The sequence below is a fragment of the Topomyia yanbarensis genome, chromosome 2 (assembly GCF_030247195.1).
Source record: "Topomyia yanbarensis strain Yona2022 chromosome 2, ASM3024719v1, whole genome shotgun sequence".
Taxonomy (NCBI): domain Eukaryota; kingdom Metazoa; phylum Arthropoda; class Insecta; order Diptera; family Culicidae; genus Topomyia; species Topomyia yanbarensis.
The window spans coordinates 60919907-60943982 of record NC_080671.1 but is presented as its reverse complement, the minus strand read 5'-3'; the positions used below and the strand labels follow the sequence as shown (position 1 = coordinate 60943982).

The following is a 24076-nucleotide window of genomic DNA, read 5'->3' as shown; positions in this document are numbered from 1 at the left end:
CATTTCGGGACAATGACGTATTTTTGTTTACAGACTTCGCAAGGCTCTGGCTTTTCCGAAGGTCGATGCTGATGCTGGTGTGCATGTTGGGAAAAATGTTTCCAGTGAACTTGACCAGGATGAAGCGTCGGACGGAGACGATGAGGAAGCGCAAGCTAAGAAGAAAGCTCGTAAGGAAAAAATAGGTTTCCGGGATCGCAAGGTAATCGATTACGTTTTATAGTATCCTTTGCTTACGCCGAGTTAAAGAAAAGTTTATACAATCTTTTGGTTACCCAAAGCAATACACGTTAGTTTCAGTTTTAAACCGATGGATTATTTTTTTAATGTATTTCATGTACATGTTTTGTTTCACATCTCCATCGCCATCACACGTCTCGCGCATTGTACGTGCCAAACAACTCTAATAACACACAACAACAAAACGCGAATAGATAATAGAGTACGAGAATCGTATGCGATCTTTCTCAACGCCAGACAAAATTTTCCGGTATTTCGCCACCGTGAAGTTGATTCATGGTGAAACGTCTACGGTTTATATGACACCGTTTGATTTTCTGCGCGCCATCACACCGGGATTAAAACAGCCGGATGGTAAATGTTGTTTTTTTGTACCTATATTACTAACTGTAGAATTTTCGGGCTCACCTCACCTTGAAATAATGGTACTAAGGTAGTTTGGCAAACTAACAGGTTACGGGTAGGCATTAATCCGGGGCTTTTGTTGGTTTCGTCATGATGAGGTGACGCGTTCATCTGTTTCGTATTGTAGGTTGACAGATCCTATGTTAAATAATTTGAAATCAGCAAATGTTTCGTGCCACAGCCATCGAATATGGAATACTCTCCATGCGTTTCAATTTGATCGAGTTTTATGTATACGCTTGGTACTTTACTGCTATAAGGTTAGTTGGAAATTTTTGATCAGTCATTCTTCAAAAAAAATTTGTGATGTTTTGATGCAGTGTACTGATCGTTTTTTCGAAATTTTTGTTATGATGATGTTAGTTTACATCATTGTGTTAAAGCAGTTTTTGTTGTTGTATTTTAACAATAAAACCAATACGCGAACACAGACGCTACATACACATGGCAATCATTCATTAGTCATTCATTTTACTAATTTGTTATATTTGTAATACATTACAATTGAAGCTTGTACGCATCAAAATTATTCAGCACAGCTCACGGCAGCTTTAAATCGTCCATCTCTCCCCATTCAAACAGATCATCGAGTATGAAAACCGCATCCGACAGTTTTCGACACCGGACAAGGTGTTTCGTTACTTCGCCACCATCCAGGCTCCGCAGGGCGCTGGCGAGAGTGTCGAAGTTTTTATGACGCCGATCGACTTCCTCACTAGCATGACACCGGGAATGAAGCAACCAGAGGGTATTTGTGGCTATGGTTCTTCCCTATCAACTGCTTCCGTTATATGTACCTATTAATAGTTTTTTGCAAAACTGTTCTCATTTCGTCCGTTTCTTTGCAACTTTTTCTCCTTTTAGTATTTAGTTGTAATTGTAGGCGAACACAATTCTTCTGTTTGACGTTTTAACCAACATTGTGTTGATATAAGAAGGAATGGATTGATGTTATTGCCCGAATGAAACACTCGAACAGGCGCTTAAGGCTCTAGAGATCACGTTGCTATATTTGTATGGCCCTTATTATTTACCATGCGACAAACATGAAACAATTTGTGTCCGCCTGATGTTTACTAATTTATATACAACCAGCTATGTCGGATAGGTTCCAAAAACAACTGTTAAGCTTTTCCATAATGCTATTGTTAAGTGATGTATAGTTAAGACAATCATTAGAACTAGTTTTTACAATATACTTCAAATGTTCTAATACTCTTGCATGTCTTTTCAAGAAAACATAAACGTGATACTAAAACTGAATTTTCTGTCTTTATCCATACCCCTCTAGGTCTTGGATTGGATCAGTACAAGCGATACGATGCAAGGGTAAGCTATGTAGTTCTAATTGTAACTCTGTAAATAGTCGTCACACTGCAGGAAATCAACCATTGTTTAGAACACTTTTAGTTCACACTCCGTTCTGGTGCACCAGAGTCTTGACGATCTCTGGAATTTTATTTGCTCTTGTTTCTGTAACACTTTGATTCTATTATTTTAATTTAAAACAGTAACACCATTTTTGCTCCGAGGAAACTTTCTTTTAGCTCACAATTTAAAAAAATTATGCATTGTCTTGATAGTCGTAGCATTCTCTCGGTTCAATGGTTTTGTAATCTTTGTCTCTTCACATATATTTTTTTGCGAATTGGTAATTTTTTTGCATATTTCAAAAAGCTGACTATTTTCCTTTTCAACTTTTGTTTAACGATTTTTCCCAAACAAATCAATTAAATTATGTTACCATACCTAACGAGGAACACATCTAAATGACGCTAACTAAATTTTGCCATAAATGTAACATTTTGTCTCTACTTTTCAACTTTCCCTTCTTGTTTCTTGATTTGTATCGAAAATAATGGAAACCTCTAAATCAAATCTATGCTTCTAACACTAAATCAAACAAAACAAAATCGCTTGTGTCCTTTCAGAGTATCGAAGAGGTATTAAACGTCACGCCTGTAAAAAATATATTTTCTACTTTTTCTGCTGTTTTACCTTTGGCTAACTATTTTTCAATTGTTTTACATTCGCTCTCTCTCTCCTTCTCTTTCTCTGTTTATCGCTCTAGAAGTGATGTGCTTGGTTGTGTCCTATTGCCTTCACCTGTTTTGGCTAATATTAACTCTTTCATTGGTAATTGTTTACTTTAGCTACTTTTCCCCCTGTAAGTGGAAAACATGTTTTTCTTTCGTGAATATGCTAGTTTAGTGTTGCAGATTCATAAAAAAGAGGCGGAAAGCGAAAATTTTTAATAATTCATTAATGAGACTAAAAGTAAGTTCTACCTACTAACCTTGCACATAGGGTTATTGTGCTCCCGAAAGTAAGGTTTTTGACGAAGCTAGTTAAATGCGGCTACGCCGCATAGCCGAGTCCAAGGATCCGAAGCGGCGCAAAGCCGCTGAGGATCCGCTGGACGAGCCTTCCTTGTACTTGTCATCAGAAACGCAAGCGAACCTGTGATCCACTCGTTTGCCCGGTATACTCAAACATAGGGGCTATCCCTAATTTAAGTCCGACTGAGCGGCAGCGAAGTCGGACAGCTCCCAATTGAAACGATGTGGCGTAGCCACATTAGGCAGTGACAATAATTTAATTTTTGCCGATGAATACAATCCTATTGTTACTAAATAAAACATTGTTAATGCCTTATGTGGCTACGCCACATCGATTTATTTCTCATGCTGTCCGACTTCGCTACCGCTCAGTCCGACTTAAACTAGGGATAGCCCCTCTGTTTGAGTATACCGGGCAAACGAGTGGATCACAGGTTCGCTTATGTTTCCGATGACGAGTACGAGGACTACGGCTAGGCGGCATAGCCGCATTAAACTAACTTCGCCAAAAACCTTACTTCCGGGAGCACAATAACCCTATGAACAAAGTTATTAGGTACAACTTACTTTAAAGTTAATTAATGAATTATTAAAAATTTTCGCTTTCCGCCTCATTTTTATGAATCTACAACACTAAACTAGCATATTCACGAAAGAAAAACATGTTTTCCACTTACAGGGGGAAAAGTAGCTAAAGTAAACAATTACCCTTTCATTAACGAATGTTGCTCAGCTATTTAGAACTGGATTTGTGTGTGCATTTATGTTTACAACATTGAATCAGAATTGTCTACTAAAATATTGCAAATTGTGTCAGTGTTGGAAAGTGTTGGATAGCCAAAAACCGGCAATACAGTCATGTTTGTGCTTCGGTACGTATCAGATCGTTCTCGACAGCAATCTAAGGCAAATCTACAGAAGACCTTTCCTTTACTTTTTCCATTATCTTCGACGTTCATTGTGAGGCGAACAATGGCCGACGACGGTGGTGCTACGCATTCTAAACGTCGAGATCTATCCCGACCCTTATCTTGTTATTGCAGAATCCACGAGTGGGAATTTAGTGTCCGCCAAGGTGCCTAAAGCCATAATGAAAAATTAGGTTCCGAGTACATACGCGCGATTCTTATCTGCAAAAAGAAGTTGAAAATTTTAATACGATCCGGCGAGGATGCTAACAAGCTGGCGACAAAGCAGTGCGACGCCATCAAGTTTTCGATACCACAGCGGCTGGTCGAGTGTCTTGGTGTGGCTTCTATTGAAGCAGAAGTGGACGTCGAAGAGCTGAGCACAGCTCAGCCGTTTCAGAAGACTAAGAGAATGCAAATTGGAAATCCCGGAATCGTAGAATATCGGAGAATCAAGAAAAAGCAAGATGATGGTACCATTAAATCCTTATACACCGTTATTTTTACCTTTGAAGGAGTAATACTTCCATCGCACATTGAGATTAATTAGGTACTCTATCTCGTTAAAACGTAACTGCTGGCGTTTGGGTCATAACAAGTACAATTGCAAGAGTGTTTGCCGTTGCAACCATTGTTTAGACGGCAATGGTGATCCCGATCATTAGTGCACTAAACAGAACCCATAGTGTGTCAACTGCGGCGTTCCACATCGTGCAAATGACTATAAACAATGTCCAAACATTATTAACAAGAAGAAGGACAACGAACGCCGTGAAACCTTCTCGCAAGGTCAAAGTGATTGGTTCTGTATTCAGCTCCCAGCTACTGAATCGAGTAGTCAAACTGCTTCTACAAGTTCTACCAGTAAGCGATCCGTAACCGTTTTGCAAGAGGAAATAATCCAATATAATCGACGGCCCGCAACCCAAGTGTCGGAATGAGGGTAATGTTGACCCTGCCGATGACCTTCTCCTTCTCGAGGTATATATTTTGAAAGGGGTTTGCGAGTCGGTTCAGTGAAGCATCGTATCCAGCGCGGTGGTTGAAATCGTCGCAGAAATCTTGGAAGTTCCAGAGAACCACATGGTGTTGAAGATCAAAATTGAGGACGCGATTTTATCCAAAATTCCGAATGTAGTAAATGGTAGAGTCAAAGCGTACTTGGATACGGTCCGCTTATGATAAATGAATATATCGAGCAGCCAAATGAATGAAATTCCTCTGCAATGTTTACAATGGAACTGTAGAGGGTTGCTGAGCAAACGCTCGTCTATCATCGATATTATCAACAGTTCTAATATTAATATATCTCTGTTAAGCGAGACTCATCTTGATCAATTTGTGTACTTCAACATACCATAGCATATAATTTTCGAAGAAATTCCATGGGTGTAGCAGTTGGAGTTCGACGAGAGTTGCAACCGGTCGCCTACGACATTCAAGCTGGTGGAAATATTCATAGTGCTGCCTGCCAAATCAACAGCAATCTAGGAAAAATAACTATTGTTTCGATCTATGTTCACCCGCAGTCATCCATATCTCAGACTGACTTCGAAGAATTTTTTCAATCCATTACTTCTCCATGTATTGGAGGAGATTTTAATGCGAAACATCCTATGTGGGGAGACCAACATCTTTTCCAAACACTGGAAGGTGGTAATTTAGTCATGCTCAATAATGGCCGACCAACTCGATTTGATGCCAACCGATCGTGGAATGATATCGACCTCATGCTGGTTTCGGCTGATAAGTCTGCTGTTTAACTGGAATGTGAACGAGTCACCGGATGGCAGTGCTCACTTCCCTATTTTATTTTGGTCTAGTGCCTCAAGAGTGGCCAAGTGAAACCCTGAGTTTAATTTTCGAAAAACGAATTGGGAAACCTTTACTGATAGGTTGGACGAACTTATGGAACAAACTTCATCCAACTCATCCTTTGAGACATTCTTTGAGACAGTCTGGAGTGCTCTTATATCCTCTACCCCTAGTATTAGAACACAAGCAAGTGTGTCCAAAGTTCCCCAACCCTATTGGGATGGGACGATGATTTACGTATCGTCAAAAGTGATACACGCGCTGCGTTTAAATACTGGAAGCAAACGTTGGACGCCGTAACATACGACCATTATGCACAAACTGGCAAAACATGTGTAAACGATCTGGATAGTACCACTTCATGGAATACGTTTTGGAAAATGGCTCGTAGTTTCAAAGGACGAGTGACCACTGGCAATAATACAACGCCATCGGAAGCAGCGCTTCAAGAACTACTAAATCGGTTAGCAACATGCCCAAATAAGAGGCCGTCATTAACGTTTGCCGAATGTTGCTGTGAGTATCGCGGGATACCAGCGTTATTCGCTCTTCTTGAACTTCAAGCTGTTATGAAAGTGGGCAAAGATTCTACTCCTGGTGTGGATGGAATAACATACTCGGTTATTAGCCATCTTTCGGTGCATATACAATCAGTTATATAGTAGTGGTACTATTCCTGAATGCGGGAAGGTTTTACGCATAGTCGCTATACCTAAACAAGGAATGCAGCCAGGAATTGTTCCAGTATTTCGCCCAATAGCATTGGCATCATGTTTTCAAAATATTTACAAATTACTAGCCAAATACAAACTGGGATTTATTCTGGAAAGTAAATATCTGCTTCCACCAGAGATGTGAGGATTATTCCGCAAAGGCAAGGAAACGATGGATGCTCTATTACCATCTAATTAGTCAAGTGAAATCAGCTCTCCGGAATCACGAACACATCGTTTTGTGTAGTGTCGACATCAAGAGTGCTTACGATAATGCTGAAATTGACATTCTCGTTCGGGAGCTATGTACAATGCGTTTACCAGAGTGCAACTTAATGATAATAGAAAAAAAAAAGACAATCTGAAACACTACCTCGAATTCTTATCAACGGAGAACCCTTGGAATGGGTCACTTCAACAAGGTTGTTAGATGTGTACCTCACTACAAATATATGATGGTCATGTCACATACGACAGCTAAAAAACGGACATCTCCATATTTGAACTTTCTCCGAAGTGTGTCTAGTAAATACTGGGGTGCGCATCCTTCAACTCTGCTTTGTATTTACTCATCGTGCATTCTTCCGATCCTCGAGTATGGTGCTATTTTCATGGTAGTTATACCAAACAGAGATGCCATCATTTTAGAAAGAATTCAATGGGCCTGCATTCGAATTTGTTTAGGATCAACCAAAACTACACATACAGGATCTTTCAACGTCATGGCCGGTTTGCTGCCGCTAAGCAAAAGAAGTATCGACTATGCGCTTTGTTAATGGGCATTCTGGACTGTCTCTCTGGCATACACAGTTTGCCGAACCAATTCTCCGATCTCGAAACGCGGTATCGGGAATTGACCGCGCGATCTTAGACTATAACGAGTACCAAACGTTGGATGTAACTTCACCCAATTTACCGTGCTACTTATTTGACCCAATGGTACGAACTAAAGACATTTCTATCGAATTGTCGATTAAACAACGTTCACTTCCATCATCAACTACGGCAGCTGAGGTAGTGGATAGGGAAATACAAGGCAAATATAGGGAATTTAAAACCCCGGCTACAGACGGATTCAAGGATGCGTTGAGTGCGGGATAAGTTGTCGTCAACAGCTTTGGTTGGCCCACGTTAGAATGAAACTGCCCTCATCTGCCTCAATCTACTTGGCAGAATTATTAGCTGTTCGGAAAGCCGTCATAATTACTCAACAGCTACCGGTAGGAAAGTATCTCATCATGACGGAAAGCTTAAGTAATCTAATGTCTTCATACGGGGAAAGTGAATCTAGATAACCATATGGCTTGGTACGAGATCAAGCAGCAAGTTATATCTGTTGAATCCAGAGGTTCGGTGATAAAATTCATGTGGGTACCATCACACAAAGGTATACCGTTGAATGAAGTTGCCGACCGTGAAGCTAAACATGCGTGCCTTCATGGATCCCACGATGACTGTGCCTTTACAGGGTTCGATATTTCGTTTCCAAGTCGTCGGCAAGCGATTGCAAAATGGCAGACCGAATGGAATAGAGCCGATAAAGGGAGATTCTATTTCAGTATCCATTCGTCGGTGTCTACTACATCATGATTCCAGTCAACAACACTCAATAGAAGGCAGATTGTTTATTCTGTCAAAACTAATTAGCAATCACTCTAGGCTTCCAGCGCATCTTGGAAGAAATGGCATCATCACAGATGATACATGCTCCTGCGGACAAGCAGCTGCGGATCCCGTCCACCTTTTATTTAGGTGTTCGAGATTTAAAAACCAGAGGTAACATCTCTGGGGTAAAATCCTACGCAGAAACGTCCTACCGGACCTGCAACTAATCCTGAGATAACAAGACATAGAATTATATGGAATGATAGCTGACTTCTTTTATGGACAATGCAATAGATTTATGAAAATGTAAAATAATTACCACTTGGCAGGCTATGTATCAGAGGTTAAGCCAAATATAGATTTTAATAAAGAAAACGGCAATAAGCTTCCTAATTTAGATGCGATATTGGTCACTATATCTACAATAGCAACTTTTATATCATCAATACCATCATTGGAGTGTCACCTTTCAGTGGCAGTACTGATGAACTTACAACAAACTTACAACAAATACTACTTCCGGAAAAAATCTGATTTCATAGCTGTTGTATTTAGGCATACCTTACATTAAGGTTCAAGTTACCTTTTTTAAGCATGTGTTAGAATTGAACGCTTGGTAGTGTACGTAGGAAAATTTGTGTTCAGCTTTGCCACCGGATTATCCATTTAAACCTTTTTAAAACTCTAAAAGAAGAATATCAGTCGATTTATTAGATCATCACGATTCAATTCATGCAAAATAACTGCTGGAAAAACCATCGGCTTAGCTAAACGGTGCTTTTGAAAAAGTGGCTGTGGTTTTTTCATTGCGCAGTTGTGCTGCGTACCCCAGCTCGGTGTGGTAGTGTGATAAAAAATCACAGCCACTTTTTCAAAAGCACCATCCAGCTAAGCCGATGGTTTTCCCAGCAGGTATTTTGCATGAATTAAATCGTGATGATCTAATAAATCGACTGATATTCTTCTTTTAGAGTTTTGAAAAGGTTTAAATGGATAATCTGGTGGCAAAGCTGAACACAATTTTTCTTACGCACACTACCAAGCCTTGAGGTAACTTGAGCCTTAAACAACCATGCATTGGCATGGCAAGCCAGTTGAATACAAGCAGACAATAAAGACATATCGCGATGTAAACATGGTGTCAGAAGTCTTATTTAACGCGATTATGATTTACTTAACGCCGAGATGCTGTTTTGCGGTGTAATAATATATCTGAAAATGAGCGGTATCTCTGTTCCGACAGCTGTAATGCTGTGGCGGTTGACAAGAAAGCTTTTAGAATAAATTTTCAAGTTACAGTGGGTCTTTTAGGCATTGGCGACGAATAGCTTAGCTTAGCTTAGACCGCCCGTGAGTTTCCCGTGATTGATCAAAGCCTGTTGAAATTGCATATTGAACCAATTGTATGATAATTGGGACTGGTACATCATACTCTACGTGTAACCAAAAGAGACTAAGATTGTAGTATGATCAATAACGTAGATGGCCACGCCCATGCAGATCAATTTTTGGATGTGAAGGAATGTAAGTTCAACACAACGAGAATAATGCAAAAATTTGCGCTACTGCAGCCGCTGTCTGTGGTACTAGAGCCATTCAGCGAGAAATCAGAACAGTTGCTGATAAACGGGATCAGTTCTGGGTCTATCTGAGCCGCCTCGACAAGAGCCATACTGTGGAAGAGATTGTTGCTATGACCCAAGAATGCCTCGTTATAGGCAACACACCCAAAGCAATTTTGTTGGTCAAAAAAGATACCGATTTCACGAAACTCAATGTCGTCTCGTTCCGAGTTGAACGTCCGAGCGAGCTAAAGGACACTGCACTCAAAGAGTCTACTTGGCACACTGGAGTACTCGTTCGTGAATGCAATTTCGACCAGCTAAAGCAGGATAGATTTCGTTAATGGGATACCCGGATGCATTGCAGCTTGTATTATGGAAGCCCTCGATCCCCAGCCACAGTCCAGCTACTGCAGCCAACGCTCACCAGTGGTCCCGGTCCTGTGTGCGGGAGTGGAGAAAGGGTCTTCCAAACTACAGAATCATTCAGAATAATTCAAGCTCTGAAATGTTCCCCGATTCGACTTCTCTGTTAATTGCGTCGTATCAGCACCATATGCTACTCTTCCTGCCAGCGAACTGCAGCTGTTTACGTGATGTACCTAGTTCAGCTGTATTGCATACATCCCACGTAATCTCGTCTCTTCGGTCACCGGGACGCACACTTGCCGCCAGTCATGAGGAAGCCTTTAGTCGAGCCCTTCCTGCCAGCGACCAGCAGCTGTTCCGGTTCTGTGGTGGAGTTGGGACGAGGGGTCTTCCGCAAACCTACCTCAGGCAAGTACAATGCATCTGTGAGCTCTTCCTTGCCTCAAAGCTTTTCGATTTCCAGCCTTGCTCAACGACGGGATAAGCTGCTGTTATACTACCAAAATGTTGGTGGTATCAACTCAATCGTCGAGCAATACCGCCTTGCAATATCCGATAAGAATGTTGACATCATTGTCTTCGTCGAAACGTGGTTGAACGATGACACGCTTTCCAGTCAGGTGTTCGGTACTGGATGCGAGGTGTTTCGTTGCGACCGGTGCCCTAGCAATAGCCGAAAATTCGCCGGAGGCGGCGTTCTAGTAGCAGTTAATACCAGTTTGAAGGCAAAAATTGTCGAGAATATTTCTTGGGTTTGCCTAGAGCAGGTTTGGACTATTATCGAGCTTGGCGACCGTAAGTTGTACTTGTGTGCGTTGTATTTTCTACCCGACCGCGCTCGTGATATCGAATGTGTTGAAGCACACTATTCTCGAAGACGCTAACGCAGTTGATGAGATCATGGTACTAGGAGATTTTAATCTTCCTAGTATTTCTTGGGAGTCTTCCCGCAACGGATTCCTTTATCCGGATTCGGACCATTCCGTACTCCATCCAGGTGCAGTGAGGCTATAGCTCAGCCACGTTACTACCAATCAATTCTATTGCCAATGAAAATAACAGCCACCTCGATCTTTGTTTTGCCAGCGATCAGGTTTCCGTCACATCAATAGTGATGGCGCCCTCCCCTCTAGTAAAACCAGTGATGTTATATCGCAGACCTTTTTTCCACCATCGATTGGAAATATATTTTGGACCTCGAAGATGTCGAATCCGCAGTTCAAACTTTTTCCAACGTTCTAGTGTACGTTATTGACAGGCACGTTCGGAGAAAGTTCACCATTGACAAACGAGTACATTGCAACGGTTGAAGTCTATCAAGAGAGCTGCGCTCCGGAAGTTTACCATGTATCGTACAATATCACTCAAAGACTATTACGTCAGTCTCAACCATGCGTATAAACGAGCCAGTCAACACTGTTTCTATCGATATCAGCAAAATATTCAGCGTACTCTCAAGTCGCATCCTAAACGTTTCTGGAAATATGTGACGAGCAGCGCAAGGAATCTGCCGTCGTATATGACTTACAATGGGACCACAGCTTCCACATCACGAGACATATGTGCACTTTTTTCGGAAAAATTCGAGAGTGTGCTCACAGACGAGGCATTAACTATTGAGCAAATCGAACTCGCTGTTAGCAGAGCTCCACTTGTGGGTCAAACTCTGGGTGCTATCGATGTCAATGCAACGATGATTACCAGAGCTTCCTCTCGACTTAAGTCGTCTTTCAATCCCCTCCGCTTTTCTGAAAAGGCACATCGAAGTTTTGGTTAATCCGCTTCTTCTCATCTTTCGAACATCTATTGATAGAGGTATTTTTCCATCTTGCTGGAAATCAACGAACATGTTCCCAGTCCATAAAAAGGGCAATAAGCGAGACGTCAGTAACTATCGTGGAATAACTTAATTGAGTGCTGTCTCGAAGATGTTAGAGCTTGTGATTATGGAACCTCTTCAGGCTCACTGTAAACAGTACCTAAGTGATGATCAACACGGCTTCACGTCTGGACGGTCAACTGCGTCTAACCTGTTATGTTTAACATCCTACATAACAGAGAGTATGGAACAACGCGCTTAAACCGACGTTGTTTACACCGGCTTATCTGCCGCTTTTGACAAGATAAACCACGATATCGCAATAGCAAAAATGGAGATATTTGCAATAAATGGTAGTGTTTTGAAGTGGTTTCGATCCTACCTCACTGACCGAGAGATAGCGGTTGTCATAGGAGAATGCCAGGCCCCTACATTCACTACGTCTGGAATACCTCAAGGAAGCCACTTGGGACCGTTGATGTTTCTGATATACTTCAATATATACATCTAATTCTGAAGACTCCACGATTATTCTCGCGGATGACCTCAAGATTTTTTGCCAAATTAGTTCAATTGAAGATTGCAGAGTTCTCCAACAGTAGCTTCCAGTCTTTGCTGATTAGTGCAATACGAACCGCATGTATGTAAACCCGAAGAAGTGCTCGGTAATATCTTTTTCAAGGAAGAAGGATTGGATTTATTTTAACTACCGTCTAACAGAAATCGAACATGTCAGTCACGTGAAGGATCTGGGAGTCATTCTTGCTTCTCAACGCGTCTCCTATGCAGTTAGTTAAGCGTCTCGAGCACTGGGATGCATCTTCAGGATAGCCAAAAACTTTACAGATGTTTATTGTCCCAAATCGCTGCACTGCTGCTTATCCCGATCAATTCTAGAATATTGCCCTGAAGTGTGGAGCACAAACTATAATAATGGCGTTGAGAGAATTGAAAGTGTGCAGCGTCGCTTTTTACATTTCGCGCTCTGTAGATTGCCGTGGAGAGGTCCTGTCCGACTATCTAGCTATCAAAACCGATGTCAGTTGATTCAACTAGAGCCCCTACATGTTCGAAGGAATACCGCAAGAGTTTTGTTCATCGCTGACACTCTACAAGGCCGTATAGAACCACTGCCCATGTCAGTACTGTGAAGCAAAACATATGTGGAGGACAGTTCGGCATCTTCAGCGGACTACGAGACCGAAAGGGGACTGTGAGTTCGTCGATATAGCAAAGCTTTGCTTGCAAGATTGAAATCGAAATACGATGGAAGCAAGAGATCAATCAACTAACATTCATTAGCATAGAATAGCATAGTATAGCACGAACATCTGCAAAAATTGCATTGCAGAAATGAACATATCCATTGTCATATCAGTTTTCGCCATAATCCGCAATGACGTAGACCCGCTCACATCCACACACCTGGCCACGTCCTTTCATGCGTTTAAATTTCAAAATAGTCTACTTAATGAAAACGCTCGGAACAGAAACAGTTTTCATAGATGACGGAGATAACAAAAGGCGAAAGATATAAATAAGTTGGATGTTGTATGAATCAATATTACTAGTTACTAATCCTTACAAACGCAGCCCTTCTAGGACTCTAGCCCTTCTTCAGTATTGCAAAATCTCAACAGCAGGGCTCTTGTAGTCTTGTTTAAAAAAGCTTCAAATGTCATTCAGTGTGCAAGTGAAGTCGTTGCTGGGGGTCCGCGAAGAAAAATAAATTTTCCGAGCGCATATTGAAATTTCAAGTCTTGTTTCCTAACAAACTGAAAGTAACATATTGATAGCATAAAAACATACAAATGTTTATCCGTGAGGATCCGCAGCAAACCAGTAGTACGAAAAAGGTTGAGAACCGCTGGTTTTGGTAATTAATCTGTTAAGAAGATTTTTGCGTTACAGGATGTCTCCATATGGATATTTTTAAAAACATACTTATAAAAACTTTGGCGCAAAAATGTGCTAAAGCTAAACTTTGAATCAGTTTCATGATAAGTGACCCATGGGAGACCATCTCAAAAAGATAAGATAAAGTTTAATTACCGATATTACATTCAATTTCTCAATTTGCTTTTTCTTGAACTCAAAGCTAGTCCTCTAGGTCGTGTAGTTCTTGAGATATCGCTATTTGAAGTTCGGAGGTATGAAAAATTAATTTGAATTGAATTGGACAGAAATCCTCGACATCACTTACTTCAACGACAAGTTAAACATTTGTTTTCCATCCGATTATCGTAAAATTTTCAGATAATTTTATTCAAACGTGACAATGAAAGCAAATATTTGTAAAAGAATTACAAGACACGTACTCATCTCAATAATGTCATGCCTTCTTCATTAACAAGTAACATTAAAGTAGAAAACACTGCACTAAGATCAAGCACTGTTTACTATATGGTATGAACAGAACTAGCTCCGTAAATTATGTTTGCCCCGGAATTCGTACATACCTATGTTTTGCCGATTTTTAAGTTTCGTTCATCGCTGACCTTCGAACCGAGCACGTCTGCATAAGTAAAACAAAGCTGTAAGCAAGCATAGGTACATTTTGCAATCCCATTAAAACTTAATTCAGCTGGAAGACACGTTAGCGGATAGGTCGAATAGAAACAAATAAGAATGAAGCATGCTGCAGAAAAAACTTTCAAGCACCTATAAAATCGAAGCACCATAAAGCGTTTTCTAGTTCGTTGTTCTTTTGTAACTATCCTACTGCAATCAATCGTGCACGAGCAACAACTAATTTCGTGTTCAATTGTTATTCCTACTTCCGTTATATCCCTTTGACAAGACAGAGCAAAGTTCGCTTCCGATAAAACATTCGGCCGCCTTTTTATCGCCCCTAGATCTATATAGTTTTATAGTTTCTGTTACCCTATATTTTTTGTTCCTGCAACTTTGTATTGAAAGGCACCAAATTGCTAATTTTTCTATATCTACAGTCTTTGGCCATATTATTACACGTAAACCAAGAAATGACATCTTCACTTTAATTTCCTCGTTATATTGTGCTATTTCTCAACAGAATCCCTATTTCCCTACTCATAAAAATATTTGCAATTGTTTCTAAAAGATTCACTATGTAGAAACATAGATGGCACCAGTGTAAACACAAAAACGTGAAAAAACTATAGAAAATTAAGCACAGTATATCAGTATCTTTTATTGATAAAATTGTGTAAAACTTTGTTGATTTGTTATAGAAATACAATTTTTTAAATGGATAAACGATGTGATATGTCAAATAACAAATCCTGTAATAAAACTAAAATGGCAATTTTTTCAGCTCATGTATAATAATAGGGTCAGGGACTGTACTATTAAAACCCCCACCCCCGCCAAATTAGCAACCCAATCGACACCTTTGCAAGCGATCGTAGCGTCGGAATCTAATGATATATACAATTCGTGTTTTTTTTCTCTTCGTTCGGTTTGACTTCCTGCTCCGTTCCTGCTGCCCGTGTATCATCGTAGAGCGTATCGACCCGGCTCGACTTGCAGCTGGACAACAATAGCATATTCTACAAGCTTGGTTCCTACGGGTTGATATCGTTTTCCGACTACATCTTCCTGCTGACGGTGCTGTCAAGTGAGTAGTTTTGCATTCTTTATTTATTTTTTTCGATTAAAGCTGGTTGATGGCCGTGACCAGTGCACAGGGATCCAGATCGCTAATTTAGGAGGAATTTTAACTTTCTGATAAATCTGTATGATTTGGCCATATCATGCCCTAGGAATAATTTGTGCACGCTATAAGATCTTCCTTTTTGTTGGGATAGTTATCAGGGTGGTTCTAATTTAGCTGAAATAGGAAAATAAACTTTTTACTGATGGATAGAGCTTCACGGTCTTCCTCACAGTTGTAAAGAAAATTATTTTGAATAAGCTTATTAAATACATTCAAGCCCTAGCTCTCTTACTTTTTGTAGTATATAAAAAAATTAAAACAATGGATTAGGATGTTTATGAAAAAAAATTGTTTCGATATAACTTTCGCAATTTTGACTTTTTGCAAACAATCTTTGAACAGCTTTTAGAAAACTTGAAGCCGAGTATTTTTTCAAGATACTGAAAGTCTAACTTTTTTCTTCCGAAAGTTATATCATATTTTGGTATAGTATATTTGGGCCCAAATTGGTGAATACGATATTTTTTAATCCTTCAATTTAGATTTAAAGCTTGTAGTTGTGCAGATTCAGCGCGTTAACGCACTTACATACATCATTATGAAAAAAAAGCCACTTAAATATCATTCTCTCATCACAGCAAGACTTGCGTAAGTGGAATGGCTGTCAAAAATACTTACTAATTTTATTCGAATAAGAACTAAGATTTGAAGTCGGAGGTAAGGACGAATGAAGAAACCATTTTCCGAAATATGTCGCAGAGCCAAAATAAAGCAATTAAGAAAATAGCGCGATAAGTATTTCACGGAAGAACTTGGTTTGGCGTCAGCCGTCAACATTAATTCTAGATCTTTTATTCAAAACGACATATCTACAATGAGTGACTCTTTGTTTACTTCCTCTTCTGTAAATAATTCGGTCGCTTTAACATTTATCCCTCAACTCTTTGCATATTATGCTAGTCAAAACCACCGTCTTTCGATCTGTACTGTAAAATAAGTGAAAAGTTCTATAGTGATGCCGTAAAAATCGAAAAGGAAAGTAATCAAAGAGAGTCACTCATTGTAGATGTGTCTTTTTGAAAAAACGCTCAAGAATTATACTGGTGTTCGCTTAGTTGTCAGATAAAAAGTGCGGTAAAATCAACCGTTGAGAATTTAGGATCTACGAATCTCGCGATTGCAGAAGTGTTTACTGCGGAGGAGACAATTAGATAAAGTTGTGAAAATGGCTTTTCTAAGACGCAGTATCAAAACGTACGCATTTCAACTTTGCAGAAGATATTGGACATTTATCCCGCGTATAATAAAATAATAGAGGAAAAGAAGCTATGCTATCTGATCGGTATGTATTTTTTTAATCATTCGTCCATGAATCAACTTTTTTAGAAATTTCTGTTCAGCCTTCTTGTGCGTAAGTTCCCCTTCAAGCTCTTGTTGACCATACCGTGGAACGACTCGTCTCGTTTTTGAGTATTGGAGTTCCACGACTGCATCCAGAGGACAATACGTTTGTTATCTTTAAGTGGGGCTGCGATGGAAGCACCAACCATTCTCGGTAGGCAAAATTATTTGTCTTCGAAACTTTGACTGACAGTCTCTTTTCCATTTGAACATAGAAACAAGCAAGTGTGCAGTGACGAGGATGCAAATGAAGAGTTGTTCGAGTATAACGATTCGCATATATTCGCTTTATCTATAGCACCACTACGTGAGTCAACAGACATTTTTTAGGATAATGATTTTCCGTCTCCGGTATCGCTGTGTCTATCAGTAAAGTTAATTTTTGAAGCAGAAAATTCTGAAATAACGAATGATGGAGTTGTCGCGATGAACAGGCAAATCAGTGAATTAGTACCAACTATTAATAGTAAAGTAAAGCCATGTCAAGTGATCCTCGAATTTTTCGTAAAATCACCGATCTTCATGAGGTATATTTTATTGTATAAGGATTATGGTGATTAGCTTTTGGTATAAATATTTCGTTAAAATTCCTTTTTTTCTTTAAGATATTAACCCTTAAACTTTATTGCATCATAAAATTGTAAATTTTATATCTCAAAAACTACTGAAGATAATTCAATGAATTTTTACACACTTATGAAATGATACTTGCACTATCTTATAAAAATGTTTTTACTTTATAATTGTGTGAATAACGGTACTTTGCATCTATTTAAAATTTTCAATTGCATTTTTTCTTGTGTTCTTGACGATAAAAATTTTCAAAACGTATATCAAATTATGCGGCAATCTTTCACCTTCAACAATCTGTATTGATAATTTTTCATTTTTGTTTCTATCGAGAGTTATGGAGGATTTTGTAACAGTGCGCTCTTTCAACGCACGGCTCACCTTGATGCAGCCTGCGAGAACGTTCATATTGGCAATGTCGCACGTCGCTACGTCAGAATGCGTATCGCGTAGGAAGTGCGCATCGCATGTCTAAAAGAAATCATATCTCTCTATTAGCGCAAAAGGGCAAACTTTTCTATACGGATTATCGAAGGTGATTTTTTTCCGGATATTTTGAGATGCGTTAAATTTTTTGACCGAAGTGCACAACAAGAATTATAGTTGTGTAATATATTTTTTTATTATAATTTAACGTTACTAACAATTAACATCTTTAGAAACACTTTTGTTAGTCAAAATACATCTACGTTATATCCAAATTCATTTTTAGTCTGAAACATTAATATATGAAAATGGAAAATTTTATTTCAACTGCATTTTATTTCACTTTTTTTCACCGAGTGATATCACCTTTAAACAACGATGTGTCTTTTGAAAAAAGTTTACATAAAATCTGTTGTTCAATCGCATCGATGTTGGGTTTTTTTTATCAATATTGCTTCTGTTAATTCTGTTAATTGGTGGTTCTCTAAGTTCTGGTAAGATATTATTTACTTTATCGAATTTCATTTAATCATTTACGATCTTTATTTCAAAATCATCGTTACAGTTTTCCGTATGTACCTGTTGAATCATCGAATATTCCAGTTCCATTACTTTGGCAAACACTATAAGAAGGAAAATTAAACGTGTAAATTTTTCTATATTTTAAACGCGTGATAGAGAAACCCATTACTATAGACATGGGATGTAAAATTGAAAATTTATCGAACATTGTGATTTGTTCATGTCCATATTTATTTTCGTTGTATTTTTTGCGCCCATTACGACATATGCTACACATGTGTTGATCAATATAATTTTAAATTTATCACTCCACATGGATGCCACAAAAACAAGATACGACGAACATACTGATGAAATTTTCTAACGGAATACATCATTCGTCTGATCGACCCATATTTATAACATAAAACAATCGAATTTGAGCAAATATTGTCTATCTTGTGATAATATACCATTTCGTCCAGTTGTCTCTATATGGGAAACACTCAAGTGCGATCGAAACAAAAACAAACGTCAAAACGTTTTCTCACTCGCACTGATACAAATCAAATGAGCGCGTAATTTAACGCACAACCCGATGGCGCATGGCTGAAAAGTCGCTATGTGGATTTAAGAAAAGATTCGCAATATACCGTGCTACCTCTCAGACGAACCAACTGTAAATAAAACGTGGTTAAGTATGTCAATTTGCGAAAAATATGTCAACGCAGGTTAAAACATGCCCACTGCTCAACTGAATTCATCGGCTGGCAACATCCGAGCGCGCTTGTCCGAGGTATTGAGTGACAGAAAGTTAAATAACTCCTGAACAATATAATAACGCTAAAGAGCATGCAAATTGCTCACTTTTAATTATCCATAAAGAAAAGCTTGTCTTTTTGCTTAAATCTCAGAGATGCCAATTTTGAACATGAGACACGCTCCTTCAAAGCGATGCGCATTAGGACGATGCGACGTGCGGCGTTGCCAATATGTACGTTCTCGCGGGTTGCATCAAAGTGGGCCGTGCGTTGAAAGAGCGCACTGTTACAAAATCCTCTATAACTCTCGATACGAACAAAAAAGAAAAATTATAAATACAGATAAAGGTGAAAGATTGCCGCATAATTTGACATACGTTTTGAAAATTTTTAGCGTGAAGAAGACAAGAAAAAAAGCAATTAAAAATTTTAAATGGATGCAAAGTACCGTTATTCACACAATTATAAAGTAAAAACATTTTTATAAGATAGTGCAAGTATCATTCCATAAGTGTGCAAAAAATCATTGAATTATCTTCAGTAGTTTTTGAGATATAAAATTTTCAATTTAATCATGCAACAAAGTTTAAGGGTTAATACCTTAAAGAAAAAAAGGAATTGTAACGAAATATTTATACCAAAAGCTAATCACCACGGACATGCCGTAGACTCAGGTGATTCGCATTTCTAATGCCAAAAGACCCTGACCCCTACGGTAGCAGACAAAAGGTTAAGTCGCCGGTGAGCTCTAAGCTTGCATATATGATCCTTCCATGCTTTTCTAAACTTTCTCCTTTCAACACCTTGCTCTCCCTTGAGTACTATGGCTCTAAATATTGAAAAATATACTTCACCTTCCAGTCCCTTGCTAATTAAATGCCGAAAAAACTGTTGACAAATTGACTCAATAGGTCGTTAACAAAATGGTTAACAAAAAAATGGTAAAAAAAAAAAATAATCACCATAATCCCTATACAATAAAATATACCTCATTAAGATCGGTGATTTTGCGAAAAATTCGAGGATCACTTGACATGGCTTTACTCAGTAAATGTTATTATGCGAAATGCACGGAACGTTTTGACGTACGGCACGTGTGGGTACAATAGAAAAGTATTAAACTTATCCTTACGGAACGGTGACGTTCCGTTGACGTCGACGGAAGCTGATGTATCGTCTGAATCGTCCTTAAGGCTGAAAAATAACAGTGTGTTTAAGAAAAGGCAGGTTTAGGTCTTCTCATCATATTATTCACCTTTGCCAGGTGGCGGAAATACTAACGATGGTAACACAGATCGAAAATTTGTCAGAAATCAAGATGTCGTTGCAGAAGATACTGGGTTGGATGAAATGTTGCTTGAACGTATGTATAAACTGCTAACAATTATCTACTGCAGAAAATTGGGAATTAACGCAGATGCTCACCGTGTAAGGGGGATTCTGGTAGGGCCTCTAAATACCCGGCTTATGCGCCAGACGACGAAGTCGTCTGCCGGGATTACAGATCAGTTTGCCCTGGCTAGCTTTAATTCCTAACCCTACCGCAGAATCCGCCTCCAGTTCATCTCCCACTCCAAAGCTCCCAATACCTATCCCTACCAGTCTTTACGAATATTCCCAAAACTTTCCAAAATAATGAAATTCCAATTATCTTGCTTTTAAACAGTCTAGAGAAACTTTTTATTTAAACCCTTTTATTTTTAATTGCAAATTTCGTCTACTTTAATATCGTTTCAGAGTTTATTTTCCTGTTTCTCTCCTATCACTATCCTACCTTCGTGACGTCATCTAACCTTGGTTTCTTAATTTCTCCCGAACTGTGCGGGGCCTAATCTCTCTCTCTCTCTCTCTCACTTCTTACCCTACCTTACAATTTCCAATTCCCTACTCTCAACGCGCACTATGAAAGTTCGTATGTATGGTTGTGGTTGGTCGTACTTACAGGCACTGGAACGGTTACCTGGTTCGCACTCGAGTGGTGAATATGCCAATGGTTTCGGCTCACCGTCGGGTGCTGATGGATTCGCTGCCCACCGGCGATGCTGGTTCGATGCTACGATGTGCGACGAGGCGTTCGTTGTAGGCCACCCGGTGGGTGGGTGGTAAATTGCACCGTATCGATGCTCGACGGACGATGCTGTGTTCACTGTGGGCCACCAGTGGGTGGTGGCAAAGCGTGCTGCTTCGGTTCGCCCACGGACGATTTGTACGGCGGTCGCTGCGGGCCACCAATGAATAGTGGCGAAGCATACTGCTTTGGTTTCACTGTTGCTGATGCTGCGGTTGGATGATTTCGAGCAGTGCGAAGCGGAACTGATGCTGTTCGCTGCGGCGGGGACGGCGTTTGACAGCCGGTGCACTGCGGGCGGTGATGGCGTGCACCAAGGATTGCACACGTGGTCGCACGACGAGGACGCGGTGCAGGGTCGCTTCTGGGCTGTTAGCTGCGTGAGTAGCAGGCGAATCTCTCTGGCGTTGGGGAAAATCTTTCCCTTTGAACACGACTCGCTTTCGTGGCAACCGGTAATGGCGGGGGGTGCCGCGAGGCCGAGATTTTTATTGCAGCCAACGCACTCCAGATGTGCCAATAGTAGCACGCAGCCACGAGGCGATTGACACATCCGGGGGATTGCCAAGAATACCCGAGGTTACTGCACTCACCGAAAATAGCGGATGTATTCCACTGTCGTCCTGTTGGATGGAGCAGAGCCCGGTCGGTGTTGAGCGTCGACTTGCACTCCGGTGCTTGGTCGATCCTTAGACCAACACTAAATATATAGAAAGCCCAACGATGTCGGCCACCAACATGGAAGCTGTGGAACAACCAAATTAGCATACGAACTTTTGTCTTATTTTATCACATTTACCTGACGCTAGCTCTATTTTTTCTACTCTAGCCTTTGTAATTATTCCTTGATTCACTCACTCTCGATCTATAGTAAATAATTCCTATAGCAAATGATCATTAATTATACAATTTTTTTCTGAACAGTTAAAATTACTCACAATTCAAATATAGTCTATTGTTTTAATCACGCACGACTTTTTCTAATTCACCAAGAGAAGAAACTCTGTAAATCTCGGCTACTGGTAAAAGCCAACTTCAATTTATATTATGTTCATTACTACGGTCTAAATAATTAGTTTTCACTACACTGTTTTTAATGTTGTTCACTCGGCGGTTCGTAAGGGAAAGAGTCGATCGATCGTGAACTGCGATCTACAGACCTACATTTCTACTGGACTCAATTTCCCCTTGTACTGATTTCCGGTTTTATTATGTTTCCGGTTTCTTGAATTGTTTTTACTACGTTATAATTTTTTCTGAAAAAATGGTTTCCGGTACAAAAGGTTGATATCAGTTTTCCCCCGTTTCTCCCACATTACCCTTACGCGAAAATTTATATTTGCGATTCGAGCACTGTCCTCCACGTTGCATACGTGTAGGCTAACTCTACTTAAAACTATTGCTTCTATGAAACGACTATGAACTCGTTTCAACCGGAGTTACGCCGAAGATACAGGATTGTTTTATGTGCGCCTGTATGCTTAGTACTCCCTCTCACCAACCGTGCATGAACTCCTGTTCATGGAGGAAGCATCGTTCAACATAACATGCTGCCAATTGGTATGTGTAGTGAAGAAGTTCAGGAAACCAGGAATAAAAGCATTCGTAGATTCTGAGAATTCCAAGTACATACACAGATTCCGAAAATTCCACGCACACAAATTTGACCGACTCGTCAATCTTGATGACATTTTCAAGAGACTTCTTGTTTCATCAGATCCTATAATTTCTCTTAAATGTGAACGTCGGATTCATTGAATACCGCTGGATTTACCTGAAAATGCAATGCATCTACTTTTGAATTGGTTCGCGTTGAATAAATTATCCTTATATCCTTATCCTTATATAAATCATAAATCGCTTTTATGGTCTAATTATTTTAAATGAACATAATCAATTTTACTCCATTCTGTACTTCCGCAAGGTCTTTTTATGGACGAAAAGTTTTTATAACTTTTGGAAGAAAAAAAGTTTTGAAAAAAATACATGGCTTGACGTTTTCTAAAAGCTGTTTAAAGATTGTTTTAGCAAAACTGAGAAACTTATATTAAAAAAAAGTTTATTAGAAACACACAGATCATTGTTTTAAATTTCTTATATAACAAAAAAGTAAGAGAGATGCGGCTTGAATGTATTCAAACTTATCGAAGCATTTTTTTTACAACTTTGTGGAAGTCCGTGTGATTCTTTCTTTCAACAATAAACAGTTTATTTTCGTATTTGTGGTAAATTAGAACTAGTAGCTATCCCAACAAAAAGGAGGACCTTCTGACGTACCTACACGAATTCATCCTACGGCATGGTAAGACTCAATCATACAGGTTTGTCAGAAAGTTAAAAGGATCACTGTGCAGTGTTGTCAAGTGTGTAGGGGAAATTACGCTGTTATGGACGCAGTAGCACAGACTAACAGACATAACACTATGAGGAAATTCCCTCAAAAAACATCGACCCGACAATTTTCCCAGAACACTAGCTCCACCTTTTATTCACGGTCCCAAACACTCAGTTATTGGTGGGTTACCTCTCAGGTTTGGGAACAATTTTTCACTAGTGGTCTATCCACCATATGCTTGTTCATATGTCAGTGGCGCCATAATTTCAAATGTGGCCACAGTCCCAACTACGAATATATTTGAAATAACCTTTAAAGCGGACAAAGTTTTGTTTTTCAGTGTTATGTCTGTTAGTCTGTGGCAGTAGGAAAGATGCACACAGCGCACGTTAAGCAAAATTCAAGAAAAAATTACACTTCTGTGAACTTTCTTTTATCAGAATCACGATCGATCACATATGTCAACAAATCATAATTTTCCTCTTAAGCACATATTTGGAAAACTCGTTCAATACACTTCGAATTTTTTTTTGCAAAATTGGGTAAATTTTTGTCGAATCTGATAAAAATTTCAGGCGGTTAGAAGTGTTGCAAAAATTTTG

General features: G+C 39.5%; 1 protein-coding gene across 2 annotated transcripts in view; it reads left to right on the top strand.

Annotated features, from left to right (window-relative positions):
* Positions 1-24076, top strand: part of LOC131686193 (calcium uptake protein 1 homolog, mitochondrial-like) — a 67154-nt gene that overhangs the window by 583 nt on the left and 42495 nt on the right. Inside the window, exons 3-6 of one of the 2 annotated variants that reach the window (XM_058970428.1) lie at positions 34-202; positions 435-594; positions 1937-1974; positions 15259-15373. In XM_058970428.1, the coding sequence (XP_058826411.1) occupies positions 34-202; positions 435-594; positions 1937-1974; positions 15259-15373 (482 nt within the window). Of the gene's footprint in view, positions 1-33; positions 203-434; positions 595-1227; positions 1394-1936; positions 1975-15258; positions 15374-24076 lie in introns of both variants that reach the window. The other variant, XM_058970427.1, reaches the window with a different exon arrangement.